The sequence below is a fragment of the Castor canadensis genome, chromosome 5, assembly GCF_047511655.1.
Source record: "Castor canadensis chromosome 5, mCasCan1.hap1v2, whole genome shotgun sequence".
NCBI lineage: Eukaryota > Metazoa > Chordata > Mammalia > Rodentia > Castoridae > Castor > Castor canadensis.
The window spans coordinates 101219818-101239932 of record NC_133390.1 but is presented as its reverse complement, the minus strand read 5'-3'; the positions used below and the strand labels follow the sequence as shown (position 1 = coordinate 101239932).

General features: G+C 35.1%; 1 protein-coding gene across 2 annotated transcripts in view; it reads left to right on the top strand.

Annotated features, from left to right (window-relative positions):
* Positions 1-20115, top strand: part of Serpini1 (serpin family I member 1) — an 87467-nt gene that overhangs the window by 29667 nt on the left and 37685 nt on the right. For both annotated transcript variants that reach the window (XM_074073844.1, XM_074073843.1), the window contains exons 2-4: positions 15244-15511; positions 16764-16994; positions 18656-18850. In XM_074073844.1, the coding sequence (XP_073929945.1) occupies positions 15262-15511; positions 16764-16994; positions 18656-18850 (676 nt within the window). In that variant the 5' untranslated portion in view covers positions 15244-15261. The remainder of the gene's footprint in view (positions 1-15243; positions 15512-16763; positions 16995-18655; positions 18851-20115) is intronic.

The following is a 20115-nucleotide window of genomic DNA, read 5'->3' as shown; positions in this document are numbered from 1 at the left end:
ACCTATTTTTTGTTTTTAATTGCTGAAGAAACCAAACCAACACAAGCATGTATATTAAGATTGTACATAAAATTTAAAAGTACACATTTTGTGGTAGGGAAAGACCTGCCCCTTTGAGTTAATACAAGATTTAATACAAAATATGTATCTTTGTGATATTTCTTGTTGATGGTTTGATGATCTTGAGGTTTTTATTTGTCCTAATTTTGCAGTTGCACTCTAAATAAGAGAATCATCTGATTCTGTGATCTTTGTATAACTGAGGTAGAGCCCTAACCCCCCAACTTTAAAGATTATTTTTAGGAATTTAAGCCTAATATTAGCTTTCATAAATTTCTAAAAATTTATGACTAATTGTACTTCAGTGTAGTTTTATTTCAGTTAATAGGTGTAGCATTCTATCTTTAGCAATTAGAAGCAAACCATATTTAAGAATCACTTACACCTTTTTGATTGTGTCTACTCATTCCTTCCAATTGTCTATACATTTTTGTGGTTTTATTGATTTATAGAGGCCCCTTGTAGACAGTTAGTCTTTTTCCTCTAACTTAAGATTTTTCAGTTTGTCACTTGTCTTTTGTCATTACTCATTTTTTTTTTTGGTGTGAATTTTTTTATATTAGCACAGTCGTATTTATTATCTTTTCCTTCAATGGCCCCTGTCTCTTTGTCACTCATAGGCCTTCTCCAATTCAAATACTGTATGTCTGTGTATTTATGTAAAATACACATAAAACATACACATGTATTATATAGATCATGTGTAATATACATGGTATACATCATATGTAATATATGAAAACTTTTTTGCAAATTTGTATATTCATACATTAGTATATGATTATAATGCGTATGTTAAAAATTTCCATGGATTATAACTAGAATTTTAAAGTTTCATTTTTTTAGTATTGAAACCTGGCCCATCTATAATTTATTTTGATTTGAATGCAAAATGTGCATTTTCTCAAAAATTTTAAATGCATGGACAGCCTGTTATGTCAACACTAGTTTTCACTTACTAAATAATGTCTTAATGCACATAATTTTAAATGATATCCTAAATTATATTTTGAACCATCCTTCTTCAATGTTGTAACTTTTTAATGCTTTTATATCTGATCATTATTCTTTTTTTCTCAGAATTTTATTTACTTTTCTTACATGTTAATTTTTCTATCAGTACATTAGAATTATCTTGTATAATTTTTTTAAGTTATTTTTATTGATATTGCATTAACTATATAGAGGAATATAGGGAGAACAGACATGCTTACAATGTTAAAAGTAATACTTTTAAATACTTCCATGTGTTCTGATTTTGTCCCTCAATTGTCTCATAATTATCACAAATGATTTTTACAGTTTCTTTTAACCAGAATCCAAATAAAATCTAAGCATTACAATCTTATGATGTCTCTCAAATCACTTCTGAACCATCTTCTCTCCCTGCTTCCCAAACTATCACTGCCCTTTATTCCTGTGGACTTTCTCTTATCTGGACTTTGCTGTTTGTACCCCCATAGGGTTGTTCAACAAGTCCATTGTCCTTATTTTTGTAAGAACACTATACAGGAGATGAAGTATTCTAGGTTTTTTTGTATCTATTCTTTAGCAGGATTTTAACTTTCCTTCAATCTAAGCCTCCTTTATTTCTTTTTGAATGTTTCCTGGGGTTTTTAATGATATAACGTCTGTGGAGGGTAATTTTGCAGTATTTATAAAAATTACCAAAAAAAAAAAAAATACAAGTACTTGTATTTAGTAATTTAACTTCTTGTAATTTATCCTGCAGAGATAATTGCACACCTGTGAAATGATGTTATTTCTGAAATTACTCATTTAAACATTATTTGTAGTAGTAAAAGATTGCATGATTTAAATCCCCATTGGTTGGTGACTAATTAAATAAATTATGGTACATCTATACAGTAAAATGCTGTGAAACTGATTAAAAATGAGGAAGTTCTTTATGTAATAATGGGGAATACTCTTCAATATGTATTACTAAATAAAACATCAGATGTATGTTACTTGTCCATAATAAAAGGAGTAATACATATACTGTATATACATAAGATATCTCTTGGTAGGTGACATTGATTGGTTCCACTAAGGGACATGAGTGTGTGGAAAAGAGAAACTTTATTACATGCCTTTATAAACCCTGTTAATTTTGTACTCTGTGAATGTCTTACCTATTTAACATTTAGCCAAAAATTGTAAGTACTGTAATGAACTAAGTGGTAGGTTAAGATCTCAATTAATATATTTTATGTTTAAAGCCTGTTACATCATTATTTGGCATAAGTAGGAGCAATATGTTAAAGGAAGTGAGGTTTCATCCAAACATTAAGAGATACCTCATCAGCAAGTGAGCCAGTTTTGCACTGAGGTGAACGGTTGTGCACACACACACACACACACACACGTGAATTTTAGCAATAGAGGTAATTCCTACATTAAATGAACAGAAGTGAAATATGACCTTTAAATATCATCCAATTTGGAGCATAACATAGTATGGGATTCGAAGGCGTCAGACAAAAGTTCAGATCCCCTAATTTGCTAGGTTTTTAGTTTCTTAATCTACAAAACAGTTTGCCGCCATCTAACCATAGACTTGCTATGTGAATTAGCAGTGATTTGCATTAGGACCTGATGCTCAGTCCATTATATTATTATTCTAGCAGTAGAATTCTATGAATGGATTGGTCCTTGCAGGGGAAATTGAGGTCAGATGATGTGTTTTAGGGGAAGAACTTCTCTGCATATTGAAGCTTTGACATTCTTAGAATTTTATTCTCTAGATATTCTGACTCTCAGACTTAAACATGAAGACTCTACAAGCAATACTAGAGGTGAGAACATGTGGTATCCTAACCTATTAGGGTACGCTGTTTTTCACTTATCTCCAACTGAGCCTTAACCCCCATTATGTTTCTTATTAGGATTACAAAACTATATATAAATATATATCTATAAGTCTGTTTCAGTGTAAAATCTATCGTGCTCATCACAACCTGATGCCCATCAAACAGTCATTCTCTACAGGGCCGATTATCTGTATTTTTTTTAATGCTACAATTTCATTTTGTTCTAATATACTTAAAGGCGTGTCTCACTTGCATGATAGGCTTGACACATATTTTGGGGTCCTTAAAAATTTCCAAACTTTCTCTGACACAAATAGCTTTAAATTTGGTAAGCCTAAGAAGTAACCCCAAAGATTAAAAAACAAAAACAAAAGAAGCAGACATTTTTGCCTGCATTCCACATGGTTCTTCAGAGATCTTTTGGTGGTTAATAAGACAGAGAACAATGTGTGTTAACAATGTGACAAGGCAGTGAATGTTGGATGTATCAATAGAAGATCCATCAACTGTCAGATGATGGAGAAAACTTTTAAGCTGCTTTAAGGGACCTGTTAGTGCTTTAAGTTCCTGTTAGTGAGGACTGCTAAACTTGGATTAGATTCAGAGAAAAATAATTAGATCCATTTCTCTCCCGATCCCTGAAAATAAGAGTGGCCATTTACTATTGTAAGTGCCTCCTGGAGAAGTGTGACTCTTAAGTCCCCTCATACCCAACATTAACATTGGCTGACTTCCTTGACACATCTTTCCATACACTTCCAAACATTGTTACTATATTGTAAATTTTGTTCTGAAAATTATACGGAAATGTAACCAGAATATTTTACAGAGCCTTTTTATACCAATTTATGTTTTACATGTTTTCCCACACTCAGCAATAAAATTACAAGTTGCCTTTTCAGTCACTCAGCAATGAACAGGACAAGCAAAGTAAAGTTTCTTTTAAAAATCCCTCTATTGTGTTTAGAAATAGAGTTAATAGGCAAATATTTTCAGGTGACATGAATATGGTACTCAAAGTAAGGGAAATTTTTTATTTTAAGTTTATAGCAGCTTTAAAAAACAAAGCAATAAAATTATTTTTGACACATTCTTACTTTCACTTCCACCATAGTCTAAAAAAATAATGTTTAGAAAGTAATGTATGTACCTTAATTTCCCCAGGGTAAAATCTGTGTAAGCCAGGAGTATGTTAGTGATTAATAAAAGAAGCACTTAATTTAGACTGGCATTCTGTATGAGAATTTTTTTTTCTGTTAGTTTTTAACACTTGTAGTGCAAAGGGAAGAGAAAAAAGTTCTCAGAGGAAATTATAATAATGAATTTTTTCCAGATTTCTAGATAAGAATGCATTTTTTAAAATATCAAAACAACAGTATGAAATATAAAGTAGCAAAATAGCATATGAAATTTCTAATCTTCAGTTTGGCACATAGCAAATGGTCAATATGTAGCAGGTTGAACCAAATTTAAGTTGCCAGTGTTTGACCCTTTTGACTTATGAAAATAACAGCTTCAAAAGACTGAAAATAATATTACTATCCTCCCTTGTTACTTGGCATCAGAATTTCATTATCTTAAGCCACCTTGTTGAAAGGAGCTCAGATGGGGGAACGTTCTGGTTGTTTGCCACCGTTAGGAAGTAGCTTTGTGTGGCCTCAGTGGAGACTGAAACTAAATGAACCCATGCATTTCACCTCAGGAGAGTGTATGAATGACTTCAGAAGCCTCACCCGTGATATCTCTAATATATTCATAGGGTACAGGTAAAGAAGCAAAGTAACAGTGGCTAAGGATATCAATGTAATAGGGGAAGAGATAATCAAAAGGGGGAAAAAAACCAGAAGCACTCTATAAATATAACCCAGTGTAATTTTACCTGGATACTTTGGTGTGGATGGCCAACAGCCCTATACACTGCTTTCCTTTATTGAGATACTATACTATAATCGAATATTTCTATTCTGAATGTACATTATCAAAGAACAGGTTTAAAACTGACTTTGAATGATATAAAATCTTTTTGCGAGCATTTTTCTCTAGTTCATGAGCTAAATAACTTCTGAAAATTTTACCTCATCCTTCAACCATTCAGAATACACTCAAGAGTCACTTTAACACATGAATGATTGAAGGATGAGTCAAGCTACAATTCCTTCCATAACAAAGTAATTAGAAGTAACACTATATCTGGGTATTTTTAGACTTTCAGAGACATATCCAACCTTGAAAACTTTTATTACACAACAATACTTTAATAAAATTAGAAAATCTAATTTTAAAAAACTGAATGAAAAGCTAGATATCACTTTAAACAATGTTGACCTGACAGATGGAGGAAAATGCCAAAAAAGCAGGACATTCTGTCATCCTGTTTTCTTCTATATTCCCACTACCTAGCACAAGGCCTGACATGTGATAGGCAGACTTGTATTTACTGACTAAATGAATGGGGTGGATCAAATATGAGATATTGCATTAGTATTTGAGTATTTCTTTAGCTCATTAAACTTTCTTTAGTCACAAGAAGTTCAGTAAAAATGGCTCAGATTATCACCTACAAAATGAGGGATCCAACAAGGTGTTCCCAGCATGAACATCCTCACAGTCTTACAAACAGCCAAATTCATTATCTAGGGAAGACAGCAAACTGTAAGGATTTCTTAAAATATTAATGGGTAAGTTAAGACCATTAATGTCTCGCTTAGTTCCAAAATGGCCTTGGATGACACATGACTTCGATTGATGATAACTTTTTACCCATCTCTCTGCAACTACTTGCTGAATCTTGTCTTGGGTACATGCATCACTTGTTTAGATCTCCTGACACACATCCAAAAAAAATTATCCATTGGCAAGCATGAATTCTCCCCAGTTGTGCCAAAGAGAATTGCTCATTGCCATTTTGTAGAAAGCCAAAATCACATTTCCAAGATGGCTGGGGACCTGCCAGCTCACTGGGTTTTGTTGGCATTAGTTTTATTTTCCCTGGTAATCACCTGCTATAACCAAAAGATTTGAAATGCTAAAGGAGCCTTTATCAGTTGACATCTCCTGAAGAAAGACAGTTTGTTTTAAATAAAAGTGCTTAGGCACCGAAATGTGTTCTGAGTTCATATTACTAATTTTTCTCTGCTTTTGTTATTAATTCTTGTATTATGGGTTATTTGGTTAAGAATCAATGTTATGAAAAGTTGATCTGTTTAGCCTGCTTCTAGCTCTGTATTGTCTAACTTGGTAGCCATTAACCACAGGTGGCTATTTAAATTAACTAAATTTAAATAAGATTATAATTCAGCTCTTCACTTGCACTAACCATGTTGCAAGTACCCAATAGTAGCTACATACTTGGACAAGTACACATATGTAATATTTCTATCACTGTGGAAAATTCTATTGGGAAACATGGAGAAAAACTAGACTGAGGCCTATTCTCAATTAGGGCATGACCATGGACTCTGTCCTAGATCTGCTTTCCCTAGTATTAATAAGAGTCCTGTTGGGTCAGCTTTGCAAGAATCTCCCCACTTTGATAACTGATCAAATCTCCGATCCTTTATCTTCAAGATCTTATCTTAGCTTCAGCAAGAATCTCTTCAAGTCAGTTTAGACAGAATCTCCCTTATTCCTAATAGGGTAATTTTTCATTTACTGATTCTCCACTCTACTCCTTGGTTATATATTCCCACTTGTTCTTGTACTGGAAATTATGCCCAATTTATCCATCCCCACTACTGCAAAAATGCTCATTGTGGTAATCTTGAGCAAAGTCTTCCTTACCATTTATAACAAGTATCATGAATATTTTTTCTTTGCTATTATTTTTCCAACTTTTTAAAGGACACAAAGTAATCGACCATTTTAGCTTTTAATTTTTGAAATTTCATATAACCTAAGGTGGGAAAAGAACTGACTAGATATTTATTTGACATCTACTTATTGAGTTGAAACAATTTCCCAAGAGGTTATTGTGGTTATGCAATATGAATTATTCTTGGAAGTTTAGAGCCTTTATCTCCTACTAGATAAGTGATGTTGTGATCTAGGGAGGCTTCTGGGAAAACTCAGATCTTCTCAGGTGGCCTCAGGCACTGCCAAAGAAAGGCTATCTTCTCTAAGTCACATTTCATCCTCATTACAACTAGCATTCTGTTGGTGCTGAGAAATTTACACAATATAGTAAACATAACAAAGCACTTTGGAAATTCCAGGGAGTTTGGGCACCAAATATTCCCTAATATTTCTAGGCCTAGACTTGTTAGTCCCTAAATACACTGGTCACCAGGCCCAACTTTCCTCTTGAATGCATGCAAAGTACCCCAAAAGTGAGGCTTGTAGCACACCAGATCAGTGCTTGTTGCTGTGTGATCATTAATTCCCAGCTACAGAGGTCTACCAAATCATTTTGGGGTATCACCAATACAGAACTATTTCAACCCATAACTAAAGAATATTTGGTGATTTAAAAAAGCTAATACAGTTCTTTCCTGCTCAGATCCTTGAATTATGCCATAAAAAAACAATTCTAGATTTCAGGATTTAAAAATCAGTTAAAAGATAATTATTTTTAAAGGTTACAATCTTAACTCCCATGCAAATACAAAATGAATACATGTCAAAGATTTGTTTAGCTTATTAATTAATAAGAACCAGTAAGATGTTATGACTAATTCAGGAGGGAATCCACAAAAGAAACATATCAAAAATACAAAAATATATTCCTTAATGGATGCAAAACTGGTCAATATCCATAGAGAAATAATCACGTACGTTATACCATCTATGTACGCTGTGCATTTTTATGGACAAGGATCATTTGCATTACTATCAGTCTTATATAACTTAGAGGGTTGTAAAATTGTCCAAAGAAAAGGCCCAAACCCATAGAGTCAATACCTGAAAGTGTTTGTTTTAGATAATCCATAGTTTTCCACTCAAGACACCTCTTCCTCATCTTAGCCTGTTTCTTTCTTAGGGTTTTTTTTTTGTTCTGTTTTGTTTTTTTCTCAGTGAATTAAGTCTTTACAGGTTCTTCTCTCCATATCTCTCTCCTTTGGATTTATCTGGCATTTTTTCAAGTTCACCTTGTTCAAGAGATTACCCAAGGAACTCTTCTTTTTGCTTAATTCAGTGGCATAGAAAAAAGAACATGAACACATGTGCTATTTAAAACTTCAAGTTAAGAGTGCATGGCAAAGTGTGCTGAGCAGCTGGGTGGCTGGAGAAAAAGGCAAAAGAAAAAGAAGAAAGGATTAAGTAATTTGTTTTGTAGAGAAATTCAAACTTCTCTGAAGGTTCAATAATTGAGTCTGCTGAAACAGAGAGTAGACAGTTTGATGGAGAAAAGCCATAACAAAATTCGTTAATATATGTAAATATGAGAGCCACACAAAATATGAGAACTGAAAGAAGAGGAAGCTGGTTAGACTTAAACACCATCTTAATAGGGTAGAGACAATTTATAGGGGTGATAAATGATTTGGGGGAAAATGATTGGACCCAAAAAATAACTTGTACATGATTCCCTTTGGAATTTGAAACTGAGCGACAAACAGTGTCTTATGCAAAGTTTATTCATGTCTGGTTGTATTCCTCTGTCTTCTTTCCTAAGACATGAAATTTCAGGGAGGGGTGGAAGGCAAGTGTTTACGTTGGCAACTCGGTCTTAAGTAGGATAACTGAATATCAAAGTAAAGCCTCTCCCAACATCTGCTAATGGCCAAGGACCTTTTAATCTGAAATAATCAGCATTACCAAGTGCCCAATTTGGGGTATTTTTACTGAGCCCCACCAATATCAGATGTTGCAATTTCGGAATTAAACCATTTTGTAGTTCCTTATTTCCTTGGTTTTGGCCTGGTGGTTGTAAGAGACATCTCAATGTAGTACGTTTTTTTGTGGGGAGAGAAAGAACATTTTAAAAAAAGAAACATTTAGACATTGTTATAAAAAAAAAAACCCACCAAATTATATTTATTCATTCCATGGCATATTACTGCTTCAGAAAGCAAAATTCAAATATTAACCTTCTTAATAATCGTGGGAATCACTTTTGTCCCATCATTTATCATGCATAAAATGTGATGCTTTCATAATGTGTTTGTAATTGAAATCTTTTTAGCACTTTTGTGATAGAAAATTTAATGTTAAGACATTTCAAATAATATTGGGTATTCTTTACATTTCCACTTGATTATTTGGGTAGTTCGCCCCCACACTTCAACTTAATTATATACCTAAGATTATACAGGTAATTTTGAAAGTTACCAGGAAGTTTTGAGTTTAGCACCTGGGCAATACTCCTTAGCATAGCACACATGGATCATTCTTTTTTCCTAGCTCTGATTTATCTGAGAGATTTGGAAAATTTTGCCTTTAACTGCATTGCTTGGCATCTAACAGACAGTTCTTTTAGATGTCCTAAGGATGAAAATTTATCTCTACTTGCACAGATTTATCTATTTGCATGCAGCTTCTATTCTGGATCTTTTTAAAAAACATTTGGTTGTCGTTTTTACAAGAAAATCAGTTCATTTTTTGAGTGATGAATGTTTGTAACACTTACTGTAAACGTACATCCTCCAGTTCCCTTTCTTATATACACACAGAATCCTATTGAGGATAATTTCAGATTCAACTTTAAGAAAAACAACTCAACTGTGAGAGGCAACACCAATGGATACAAGCCAGCTTGAGAATAACAAATAGCCTGAAGTTCACACATGCTCAGGTTAAGACACCTGCACAGGAAGTGACAACTATGTCACAGCTTGCATCTCTAACTAAAGAATAGTGGGCTTCTTTGGATACTGATTATAAGATTTTTTTTCAGGAAAACTAAAATTGAAGAGGAAGAGCACCAAACATGTTACAAAGAGAAAATTTTCTAAATTACAAATTGCTAAAGTGAGATTTATTTCATAAGGTTGTGACTTTTATTTCTTTTGGACAAATTCTTTGACATATTTCCTAGCTTCTTTGCCACTGATTTAATACATGCCTTTCTCTTAATAAGTCAGAAACATAACATGTCCAGCTACTGCATTGTACAGTATTAGTGACAGTACCACTTTGTCCAGTTGGAAAGATGGCTTCACACTCAATGAAGAAACACTTTATCAAAGGGAGTAAAAATGGAAGTGAGCTACTACTTCTGGGATCACATTAAATTAACCTTAAGAATTCTTGCTGTTCTTAAGCATTGCATGATTTTTACATCTTGTGCTGTATTAATTCAACAAATATTGATTTGGTACTTACACTATATATAATGCTTTAGGTGCACTTATGCACTTAGACTTTAGTCTAAGATATGCGATGATGAATACCCTTCCATCTGCACCCTCAAAAACCCAAGCCATAGGAAAAGAGACAATGCATGTATGAATTGTCTATAACATAAGGAAGCTATATGATACGCTATTGGAGATAGAGGTACAAATGCACTAAGATTTCAGTGCAAGGTGTCATCAACATTCTAAATGAAGAACCGAGAAGGTATTCATGAAGGAGGTGGAAGTGGAACCTTGAAGAATGGTTAAGATTTGAATATATGGAAATGAGCTGAACTAGTCAGTAACAAGAGAGGGAAATTCAGACATACGTGTTGCAAAAGGGAGTCTGGCTAGAATTGCAGAGTCATGAAGGAGGGTAGTGGGTAGAAATTTTTGGTGGGGCTGGGCGTGATGGCACACACCTGGAATCCCAGCTACCCAGGAGGCAGAGATATGAGGATTGTGGTCTGAAACCAGCTCTGGCCAAAGCTTGACACTCTATCTGAAAAATAAATGTAGGCACAAAGGGCTGTGGGCAAGGCTAAAGAGTTAGAGTATATGCTTAGCAAGCATAAGGCCCTGAGTTCAAACCTCAGAAGAAGAAATTTATGATAGTGCAGTGCGGAAAGTGTTATATCCATGACTAAAGATCATGGCCTTCAGTGTACAGGCATGAGAGAGCCTAAGGTTTTATAAATATAAGAATATGGTACATCATGGCAGTTGATCTGGAGGCTATTCATATGTTGGATTGAAGAAAGCAGTGACCAAGGATTCAGAGAATGGCTGGGTACCATTAGTACAGTCCCTGAGACTGCATCAAGAAGATCAGCATCTGTGACAATAGAAGTGGCCATGGAATCATATAATGAGAGATGCTAGGGATGCAGTATGGAATAAGTGTTTGCAATTCATTGAACATGAGTAAGAAAGTAATGGAGAGGAGTCAAAAACAGCCATTATAAAAAAAAGTGAATTTTATTGATAAGGAATCTGGTTTGAATCACCTTACATTTGAAGTACCCACAGCAATTAAAGAACGAAAATCTGAATAATTAGCAGTGCATATCAAAAATTAAGATAAAGCCAGGAATAGAACTTTATTTTTATGGAAATAGTCTGAATAGAGTTATTAGTGGAAATATCGTTTTTGAGAGTTCAGCAGCAGGCATGAGAGTATTACAGAGAAGAAAGCAGGGCAGAACTGAATCCCTGGGAAACATCTATACTTACAAGAGAGAATGGGAAAGAAAATCCTGCTACCAGCCAAAAAAATACCTCCAAAATTCAGGAGTAGTCAGGCAACAGAGGGGCAGGGGGTCAGCAACCATGGGCAGAATAGGTATGATCAGAAAGACTCAACCAGGCTACTAGTGGTAATTTTGCCTGCAAACTGGAATTCTTGCCTTCCAAAGGCAAAAGGTTCACTTAACTGTCCACAGTTAAAAAAAAGTCTTCCATTCGCAGCCTGTCTCCTAATTTCCAAGCAAATGTTTTAATCAGCGACCCTAGAAGATCTCTCACCCACAAACATAATAGACACTCTTTTCTGGAGTCTTCTACACACCTAAAGATGGCTCTGACATCTGTTTCCCCCAGAAAGTGAAACCTGCAGAGGGTGGGTCCATCAAACACTGCCTCTTCCTGTATCTGAACCATCGCCATAGATCTGGGGATACTAACATGAGGTCAGAGTATATCCTGGACAGTGAGTGTAATTTAGTATTACCCATGCACATTCATTTTTCTGAAGAGTGGATTTACTCTTCTCCTGATTCTTAAAGGATCTATTTTCTTAAAATGATTAAAAAAAAAAACTACTAGATTATATACTCTGGCACAGTGATGTAAGTTCCCTAGAACAAAAGCCTATTCTGATATATTTTTATGTCTTCATGATACCTCTACAATCTTGGCAAAGTGAATGGATAATGGTGCTGAATTAGATTGGTCAATAGGGATGATAAAAACTCACTCTGGCTCTATAGCCTCTTGTTTGACTTGACACATGCCCAGGAAGCATATTTCTCATAATAACATCCTGTATTAGTGTAATGTGAGCTTCACACACATATTGTCTCATTCATTTCTTTAATAGTTTTGTAGAGATGAGTATTTCCATTTCACAAATGATGAAGCTAAGGCTGAGCAAATGTGTGTGACTTGGTGGAGGTCATATAGCATGATATATGACCTGAGACTTAAATCCAAGTCTTTTTCCCAGGTCACACAGATTCCCACTTATCCAAAGACTGGAGAAGTAGTATCACTTAATGTTTCAAAAAACTGGAAAAGTAGCATCATTTACTGTCAGTCCTTACAAGGATGACTTGAACTGTGTATCCAGTTCTGGCATTTTCTCTATGAGATTAGGGAAGTTCTTAACTTCTCAGATTACATTTGTATTTATAAGATGGAGGCAATGAATATCTGCTTATAAAATTTAAATAATATCATCCGTATAAGGACTCAACAAATATTATTATTATTATCTCATGGTACATTCATTTGTAAGTGAAAATGCCTATGGATGTATAATAGACCTAACCTTGTTTTCTGGAATATATTGAATGGCACAAGATTGGTTTTTTTTAACTCTTTCTTTTTGTCTCTTTCCCCCTTTTAAATTTTTTTTATTGTGCTAGGGGGACATTGTGGCATTTACAAAAGTTCTTCCAATATATCAAATATTATCATACTTGAATTCACCCCCCTCTATCTATTCTCCTCCATCCCCCCTCCCTCTATTCCTGGAACAGTTTCAGCAGGACTCATTTCTCCATTTATATCTATGAATAGCATCATTTTATTGCCCTGAAATTTGATAGTCATCTTAATTGTAGTAGTTTCTAAACAGCTATGTTATTGACTGACATACAGCTATCATATAGTGAATTTAATTTCTTATTTTTTTATTGGTTGAAAGTCATGAGGCCCAGGGTAGAAGTTATGATGGCATATCAGGCTGTTTAGTGTAGTGGTTAAGAGGGCAGCTTTTCAATCTGACTTGAATTTAAGCTCTATTTAAGGTTATTACACTATGTAAATTAAATATCAGATGTATCTTCAATTCTTTTTTAACTTAGAGGCATACCTGCTAAATTTCCATTAGAATCTAGAAAGAGGTAGTCCATCTATGCCATTTCCTCCTGGACCTGGGGTTCTCTGGAGTAACAAAGGAAGTAAGAATGCCACAACAGCTGCAGCCTCCTAAGGAAAGCGGGCTCTTGACAACAGACTTCTGTCCCAGTGCTGCAGCAGAGCCGACCCTGCTGCAGGCACTTTGTCTCCTAGAAGCAGCCATCCCATTAGCAGCACAGGTTGTGAGAATCTGCATTGACCTGTGCCTTCCTAAAAGATCCAGAATTAGTTAAACCCCAGAATTAGTGGGGGTGGAGGGGTGACTTTTCAGACCTAACCAAAACAAGCAGTAAATCTAACTCTAACATGTGATGACTTACAAAGTGAGCAGGCAGTCTCTGAATCTAGAATTACAAAATTACAGGACTGATTAAGGTCCTGTCACTCAAAAGCCTATTGGAAATACACAGCTCTTCAGTTAAATGTGTGTGCACTCTATTATTTTATTAATGGAGGCTATTAATACTCAACCTTAATTAAAATACAATTTTTCAGATGTGTTTCTTTTTTTTTTTTTTTTTTTTGGCATCCCTGGGTGGGCATGAACCCAGATGTGTTTCTTCAATAACTCTTTATGTGTTGTTTTAATGATGGATTTTAAAATGATCAAGAACAAATAAGTTACTTAATTGTTTGAATAAACAGTTTTACTTTCCAGATGCCTACAGCTACAAAGAGGGAGAATACAGAGAGAAGAGAGAAACATGTCCCCACTGTGTGCAAGTCAGACTGTTTATGAGAAGACAGAGATTCTAGAATAATGACCTGCTGAAAGACAGAAATATTATTCAGAGATATACGTGCATAATGCTGCTCTGTCTTCCCTAGAGAAAACCTGGCTTCTGAGCTCTTCAGTTTGGTTCAATAACCAGTCGATCCTGATAGAAATAGCCATTTAAGTAAAATCTCTCGTTGTTGGAGCAAACTGAAATGTTAATGTAAGCTTGGGAATAAAAGGACGGTGTTGTAGTAAGGAGTTGTCTTCATTCTCAACTTTGATTTCATTCTCAAATTTGGTAGGAGGCTCCTCCCTACTCAAAGAGAGCAGGAACTCATAGACAACCAGCGTGTGATGAGCAACCCACAAGGATGGGCTGAGTCTGCACTTTCTGTGGGTTACCACTTCCTGTGTGTTCTGCACCCTGGGCTAAATAAACTGGGACTTGTGGCAGGTGTGTGTGTGTGTGTGTGTGTGTGTGTGTGTGTGTGTGTGAGAGAGAGAGAGAGAGAGAGAGAGAGACAGACAGACACAGAGAGAGATCTTTTTCCATCAGGTGGTAACTCAGCTGTAAGGTGCGTTAATTCATAAGTTGTAGTAAATGGATAATGTAGCATTTTCTATGCCTATCTGCACTAGTGCATGTCAACCTGTGGAACATCTGGGTTTCATCACAGTTTATCCAGAACCTATTCACTTTAGTGGAAGCTGGGGTGATTTGGTTCAAAATCATGATCAAATATTTGTAGTGAGGTAATGAAAAATTAATTAACTAGCCTCACCAAACATGACTTAAAATGTCTCAATTCATGGACCCAAGACCATGGTTATCTTGTTCTTGGGAGAAGCTTCAAAACTTATGTTATTTGTTCACTGGATTATTAATTGAACTATAAAAATAGAACTTTTGGAGTAAAGGTTTAGATCAGTTGAACAGCATGTGGTTAGCATGCATGTGGCACTGGCTTCAAGCTTCAATAACCAGAATGAAGGAGAAGGAGAGAGAGAGACAGAGGGACCAAAAGAGAGACAGATACCGAGAGAGCCAGACACAGAGAAGAAAAAGGGCTTTCCAACATGCCCTTTAATGTGGTTTTTGTTATAAAATATTGTTAATACTATATGTATATTAAAGTGTTTGATTCACTGTACAAGTTTGCCAAGAAATAATTCTATATATTTTCACCTTTACTCTATTTCCTGAGATAATTAATAAACATAAATTATTGTTTTCTAGACTTGAAACTAGTCCAGTATGGCTTTCCTTGGACTGTTCTCCCTGCTGGTTCTGCAAAGCATGTCGGTAGGGACCACTTTCCATGATGACACCATTGCTGAGTTGTCAGTGAATATGTATAACCATCTTCGAGCCACTGGGGAAGATGAAAATATTCTCTTCTCTCCATTGAGCATTGCCCTTGCGATGGGAATGATGGAACTTGGGGCTCAAGGATCTACTCTGAAAGAAATTCGCCATTCAATGGGCTATGACAGCCTCAAAAATGGTAAGTGTGCTTGGGTTTGATATCTCAAGCTGACTTTATCTTTGAACTCAGTTATGTTGCCACATGCCAGAGGCAGCAGTATTTACTCAGGGCAAGAAATGATCTCATTGAGATAATATGGCTAGAAGAATGATTAGGAAACAAGGAGGGTGCCAATTCCTGCTTCCATTTATGACTGAGTGAATCTAAGGAAATTATGTCTTTTCAAAATTGTTGTTATTTAAATAAACCCCACTGTGATGGACAAAGCCACAACTAATTCTGGAGTTTCCAGTCTAGCAGAAAAGGCCTGTATTAATCAATTATTATATAAATAAATAAACAATTGCAAATATGATGAGTGGTATAAGGAAGGGCAACATGGCTCTCAAACAATATGAGGCATCATTGCTTTAAATCAATTGTATCTTCATGTTATATCATTATAAAAATTATTTATATGAGGGATAATTTCTGTTAAAAGATATTTGTAATCATTTGGGCATGATGAATGATTTCTATCTTGATGCATCTCAAATGGATATGAATTAATTCATTACAGAGTTAAGAAATAAAACAAGTTATAATGTTTTTTTTCAGTTATAAGACAAAATTTTAGTGAGAGTAAAATTTAAAGTATTGTCTTAAATTTTATCTTTTTTTTTTTAAATTTATTTTGCAATACTGGGGTTTAAACTCAGGGCCTATACCATGAGCCACTCCAACAGCCTTTTTTGTGATAGTTTTTTTCAACATAGGGTCTTGTGAACTGTTTGCCTGGGCTGATTTCGAACCACAATCCTCCTGATCTCTGCTTACTGAGTAGCTAGGATTACAGGTGTGAGTCACCAGTGCCCAGCTTAAATTTTAAATTAGGTAATTAAACTGAATTATTCCTGATAATTATATGTTATATTATATATAATTATAAATTAAAATAAGACTAATAAAAATAACCTTAGTACACTGAAAGAAAACAACTTAAAAGAATCTGTACTTTGCATATTCTAGTAAGGTAACAATGAAATGAAAAATGGTGTCACTGGGAATGTAGCTCAGTGGTAGAGCACTTGCCTAGCATGTAAAAGAGTGCTGATCCCCAGCATTGTAAAAGAAGGCAGGGGGGAAGGGAGGACTCACCATATCAGTGTAAGAAATAAAGCCTGCTCCTTTTCCCTGGGCCCTGTCCTCAAGTTGTCCCTCTGGGCTTTAATACTCTTTCACTTTCCTTGATCTTTCACCACTAACAAAGTTGTTCTTTGTCTTCTTGCAGGTGAAGAATTTTCTATCTTGAAGGACTTTTCTAACATGGTCACCACTGAAGAGAGTCAGTATGTGATGAAAATTGCCAATTCCCTCTTTGTGCAGAATGGATTTCATGTCAATGAAGAGTTTTTGCAAATGATGAAAAAATACTTTAATGCAAAAGTAAATAATGTGGACTTCAGTCAAAATGTAGCCGTGGCCAATCACATTAATAAGTGGGTGGAAAACAACACAAATAGTACGTCCTTTCTTTCTCTAGTCGCCTAGTTTTAACCTTCGTTCATTTTTAAAAGCATTTGTCTCCTCACTCCTTTTGCAGTGTGACTATTACATAGCATTAAATTGGGTGTTTAGTGGTTATTTTCCACAGATTATGGTCCATTTTAGAAACATAGCTTATGGAAGAATATTGAAGAAATTAAAACCTGTTGACATGTACACAACTTTGGCAATGATCATGAACCCTGTACTGTCTGGTTGATGGGCTTCCTCTGCTAGTAACGTTGACTAGTGTATGGATTTTTGCTTGAGCTGACTATTTGATAGTTACCAGACAGAATGGCATTTGGTGACTCTTTTAACAGTATGATTAAAACAGAATAAGGGAGAGAAAAACCAGAATTTTAATGATGATTATTAGCTTTACAACCACATTTATTGACTGGTAATAAAAATACTAAGGTTTATTCGTTAAAGGGAAGCCCATTTTAAGGCCACATAAACAGAGAAGAATCTGAATGAGATACATGTATTTTAAATTTCATTTCTAATTCACATTTTAAATATATTTGTGATTTTAAGATGTTTCATGTTTTATCATTTTATTTTCAAATTTTGCCAGCAATGTAATTGAAATCAGACTCTAAAATATTCAACTAAAAGCAGATTAATATAGCTGTTCATTAAATGGAATCATAATGTCAAAATTCAAAAAAAGTTTATCTAAAATTATATGTTAGAACAAAAACACCTAATCAAATACACTGTATCTTATAGTTCAAAAAATTCTAAGGCATCTTCCACTTTAACAAGTGCTATGACTAATAAAATAAGAGAACAAAGAGCATACTTTGGTCTTATACTTTTCAATTACCAGATTAAGTTTTAGGATTAAAAGAAGCTTATATTTACTTTTTTCAGCATTCATATAATAAATCAAGGATAATAATCTAGACCAGGCACTGTGCTCATGCCTGTAATCCCAGATGATGGTTTGAGCAAAAAGTTAGCAAGACCCCATCACAGCCAAGCTGGGCATAATCCCAGCTACTCATGAGGCACAGGTAGGAGGATCAGGGTCTGAGGATGGCCCTGGGCTTGTTGGCCTGACATACACTAAATTATTAAAGTCTGTTAGTTTCCAAACTCTTTTAGACACGTTTAGCAATCAGCCAAGACCCATTATCTTTCAAAGTAGATTTTCAAAGGAACAATTCAAATGATAGAAAATAATTCATTATGAGTTAACCTGCATTTCACTCATCTGTTTTAAAACCTACTTAAAAGCAGTTGTTGTTTTGGTAGAAAGATGTCCAATATTCATGGAGGGGGAGTTTGAACAGGACAACAATCATGTACATTGTTCAAGAATAAACTTTGAAACATTTTCTGTGTATCATTGCAACTGGAAGTGGTGAAGTCTGAGATTCCTTAGTATGTGGGTCTGTAGTTTACATGTCAGGATGCTACTAGTATTATTTTTGGTGGTCGTTTTGGATGCCCTTAATTGCTAATTATGTAATTGTGTGTGTGTGTGTGTGTGTGTGTGTGTGCAACTTTTCCTTTGCAAGTAAGATACCTTTTATTTTTATCATAAATTAGCAATTTGCTAATCTTTGGATCCCCCCTTCACTTTTCAACTTCATGTGAATTTTCCTTTGTTCATTTTTCTCTGAATAGATCTGTTGAAAGACTTGGTGTCCCCACAGGATTTTGATGCTGCCACTCATCTGGCCCTCATCAATGCTGTCTATTTCAAGGGAAACTGGAAGTCACAGTTTAGACCTGAGAATACCAGAACTTTTTCCTTCACTAAAGATGATGAAAGTGAAGTCCAAATTCCAATGATGTATCAACAAGGAGAATTTTATTATGGTAATACATTTGGGGTTTTATTTCATTCTTCTTATAGCATATCAACAAATCTTTAAGAAATAACATGAAACCTAGGCATCTGTGGCTCATTCTTGTAATCCTAGCTACTTGAGAGGCTAAATTGGAAGGATTGCAGTTCCAAGCCAGTCCAGGCAAAAAGTTCCAAGACCCCCATTTCAACTAATAACTGGGGGCAGTGGCATACACTTGTCATCCCACCTACACAGGAGGCTGGGATTGGGAGGGCAGTGGTTTCAGGCTAGCCCAAGCAAAAAAGTTTGTGAGACCGCCATCTCAACGGAAGAAAGTTGAGCATGGTGGTATGTGCCTGTCATCCCAGTAACAGCGGAAAGCTTAAAATAGGAAGATCATGGTCCAGCCCAGCCTGGGCAAAAGACGAGACACAATCTCAACAATCACCAGAGACAAAAGGGCTGGAGGGATTGCTCAAGCAGTAGAGCTCCTGCCTAGCAAGAGCAAAGTCCTGAGTTCAAACTCTAGTACCACCAAGAGCAAACAAGAAAAATAATATGAAGTATTCATTACTCAACCTCTTTGTCAGTATGATTGGGCCTACAGTTTAATTTCTTTGGCTGTATTTTTGAAGGCTTGTAATTAGATCTTAAGTGGATATTATAGGCATTGATAGTTTTCCAATGTATGAAGCTGATGACACCTGCTCAGTGGTTTTATTCATCTAAAATAGCTGACATTGTCCAAGAACACTCTGACATACACCACAAAATCCTTGGCTTTGGGGTGGTTTTCAGCTGTATGGTTCACCGAGCACTTGATTTAGGGTCCTTACCACTCTTTGAGTTACAAGCATTCTTCTCACACAAGAATTATTTTCCTTAAAAATTTCAATTTCAGACATAATTGTTCATTCATGGTTTATTCATAGTTATGCCACATTCATCATGATCTTTTCATGCCTCTGAATCTTCATTCTGATTCTTGTTCTGGCTTAAAATGCTATTATTATTGAGAAAACAAAATATGCGACACAGGGAACTATCTTTGACATTATTTTATTGGGTTCTTCAGAAGCTTAAGGTGTTACTCTCCCAGTACACTAAGTTGTGTTGTAGTAATTTGTTAAGTCATAAGCAGAAATGTAATTGTAAGCCAAGTATATGTTAGAATTAATAGGTTATTTTATTTAAAAGTATATTGTAATTTAAAAAGACTCTAAACCACAGCTAATCAAGTTAGCAGTCAAAATATGGAAGGACAATACCCATTTATATAAAACTCAAAATGTT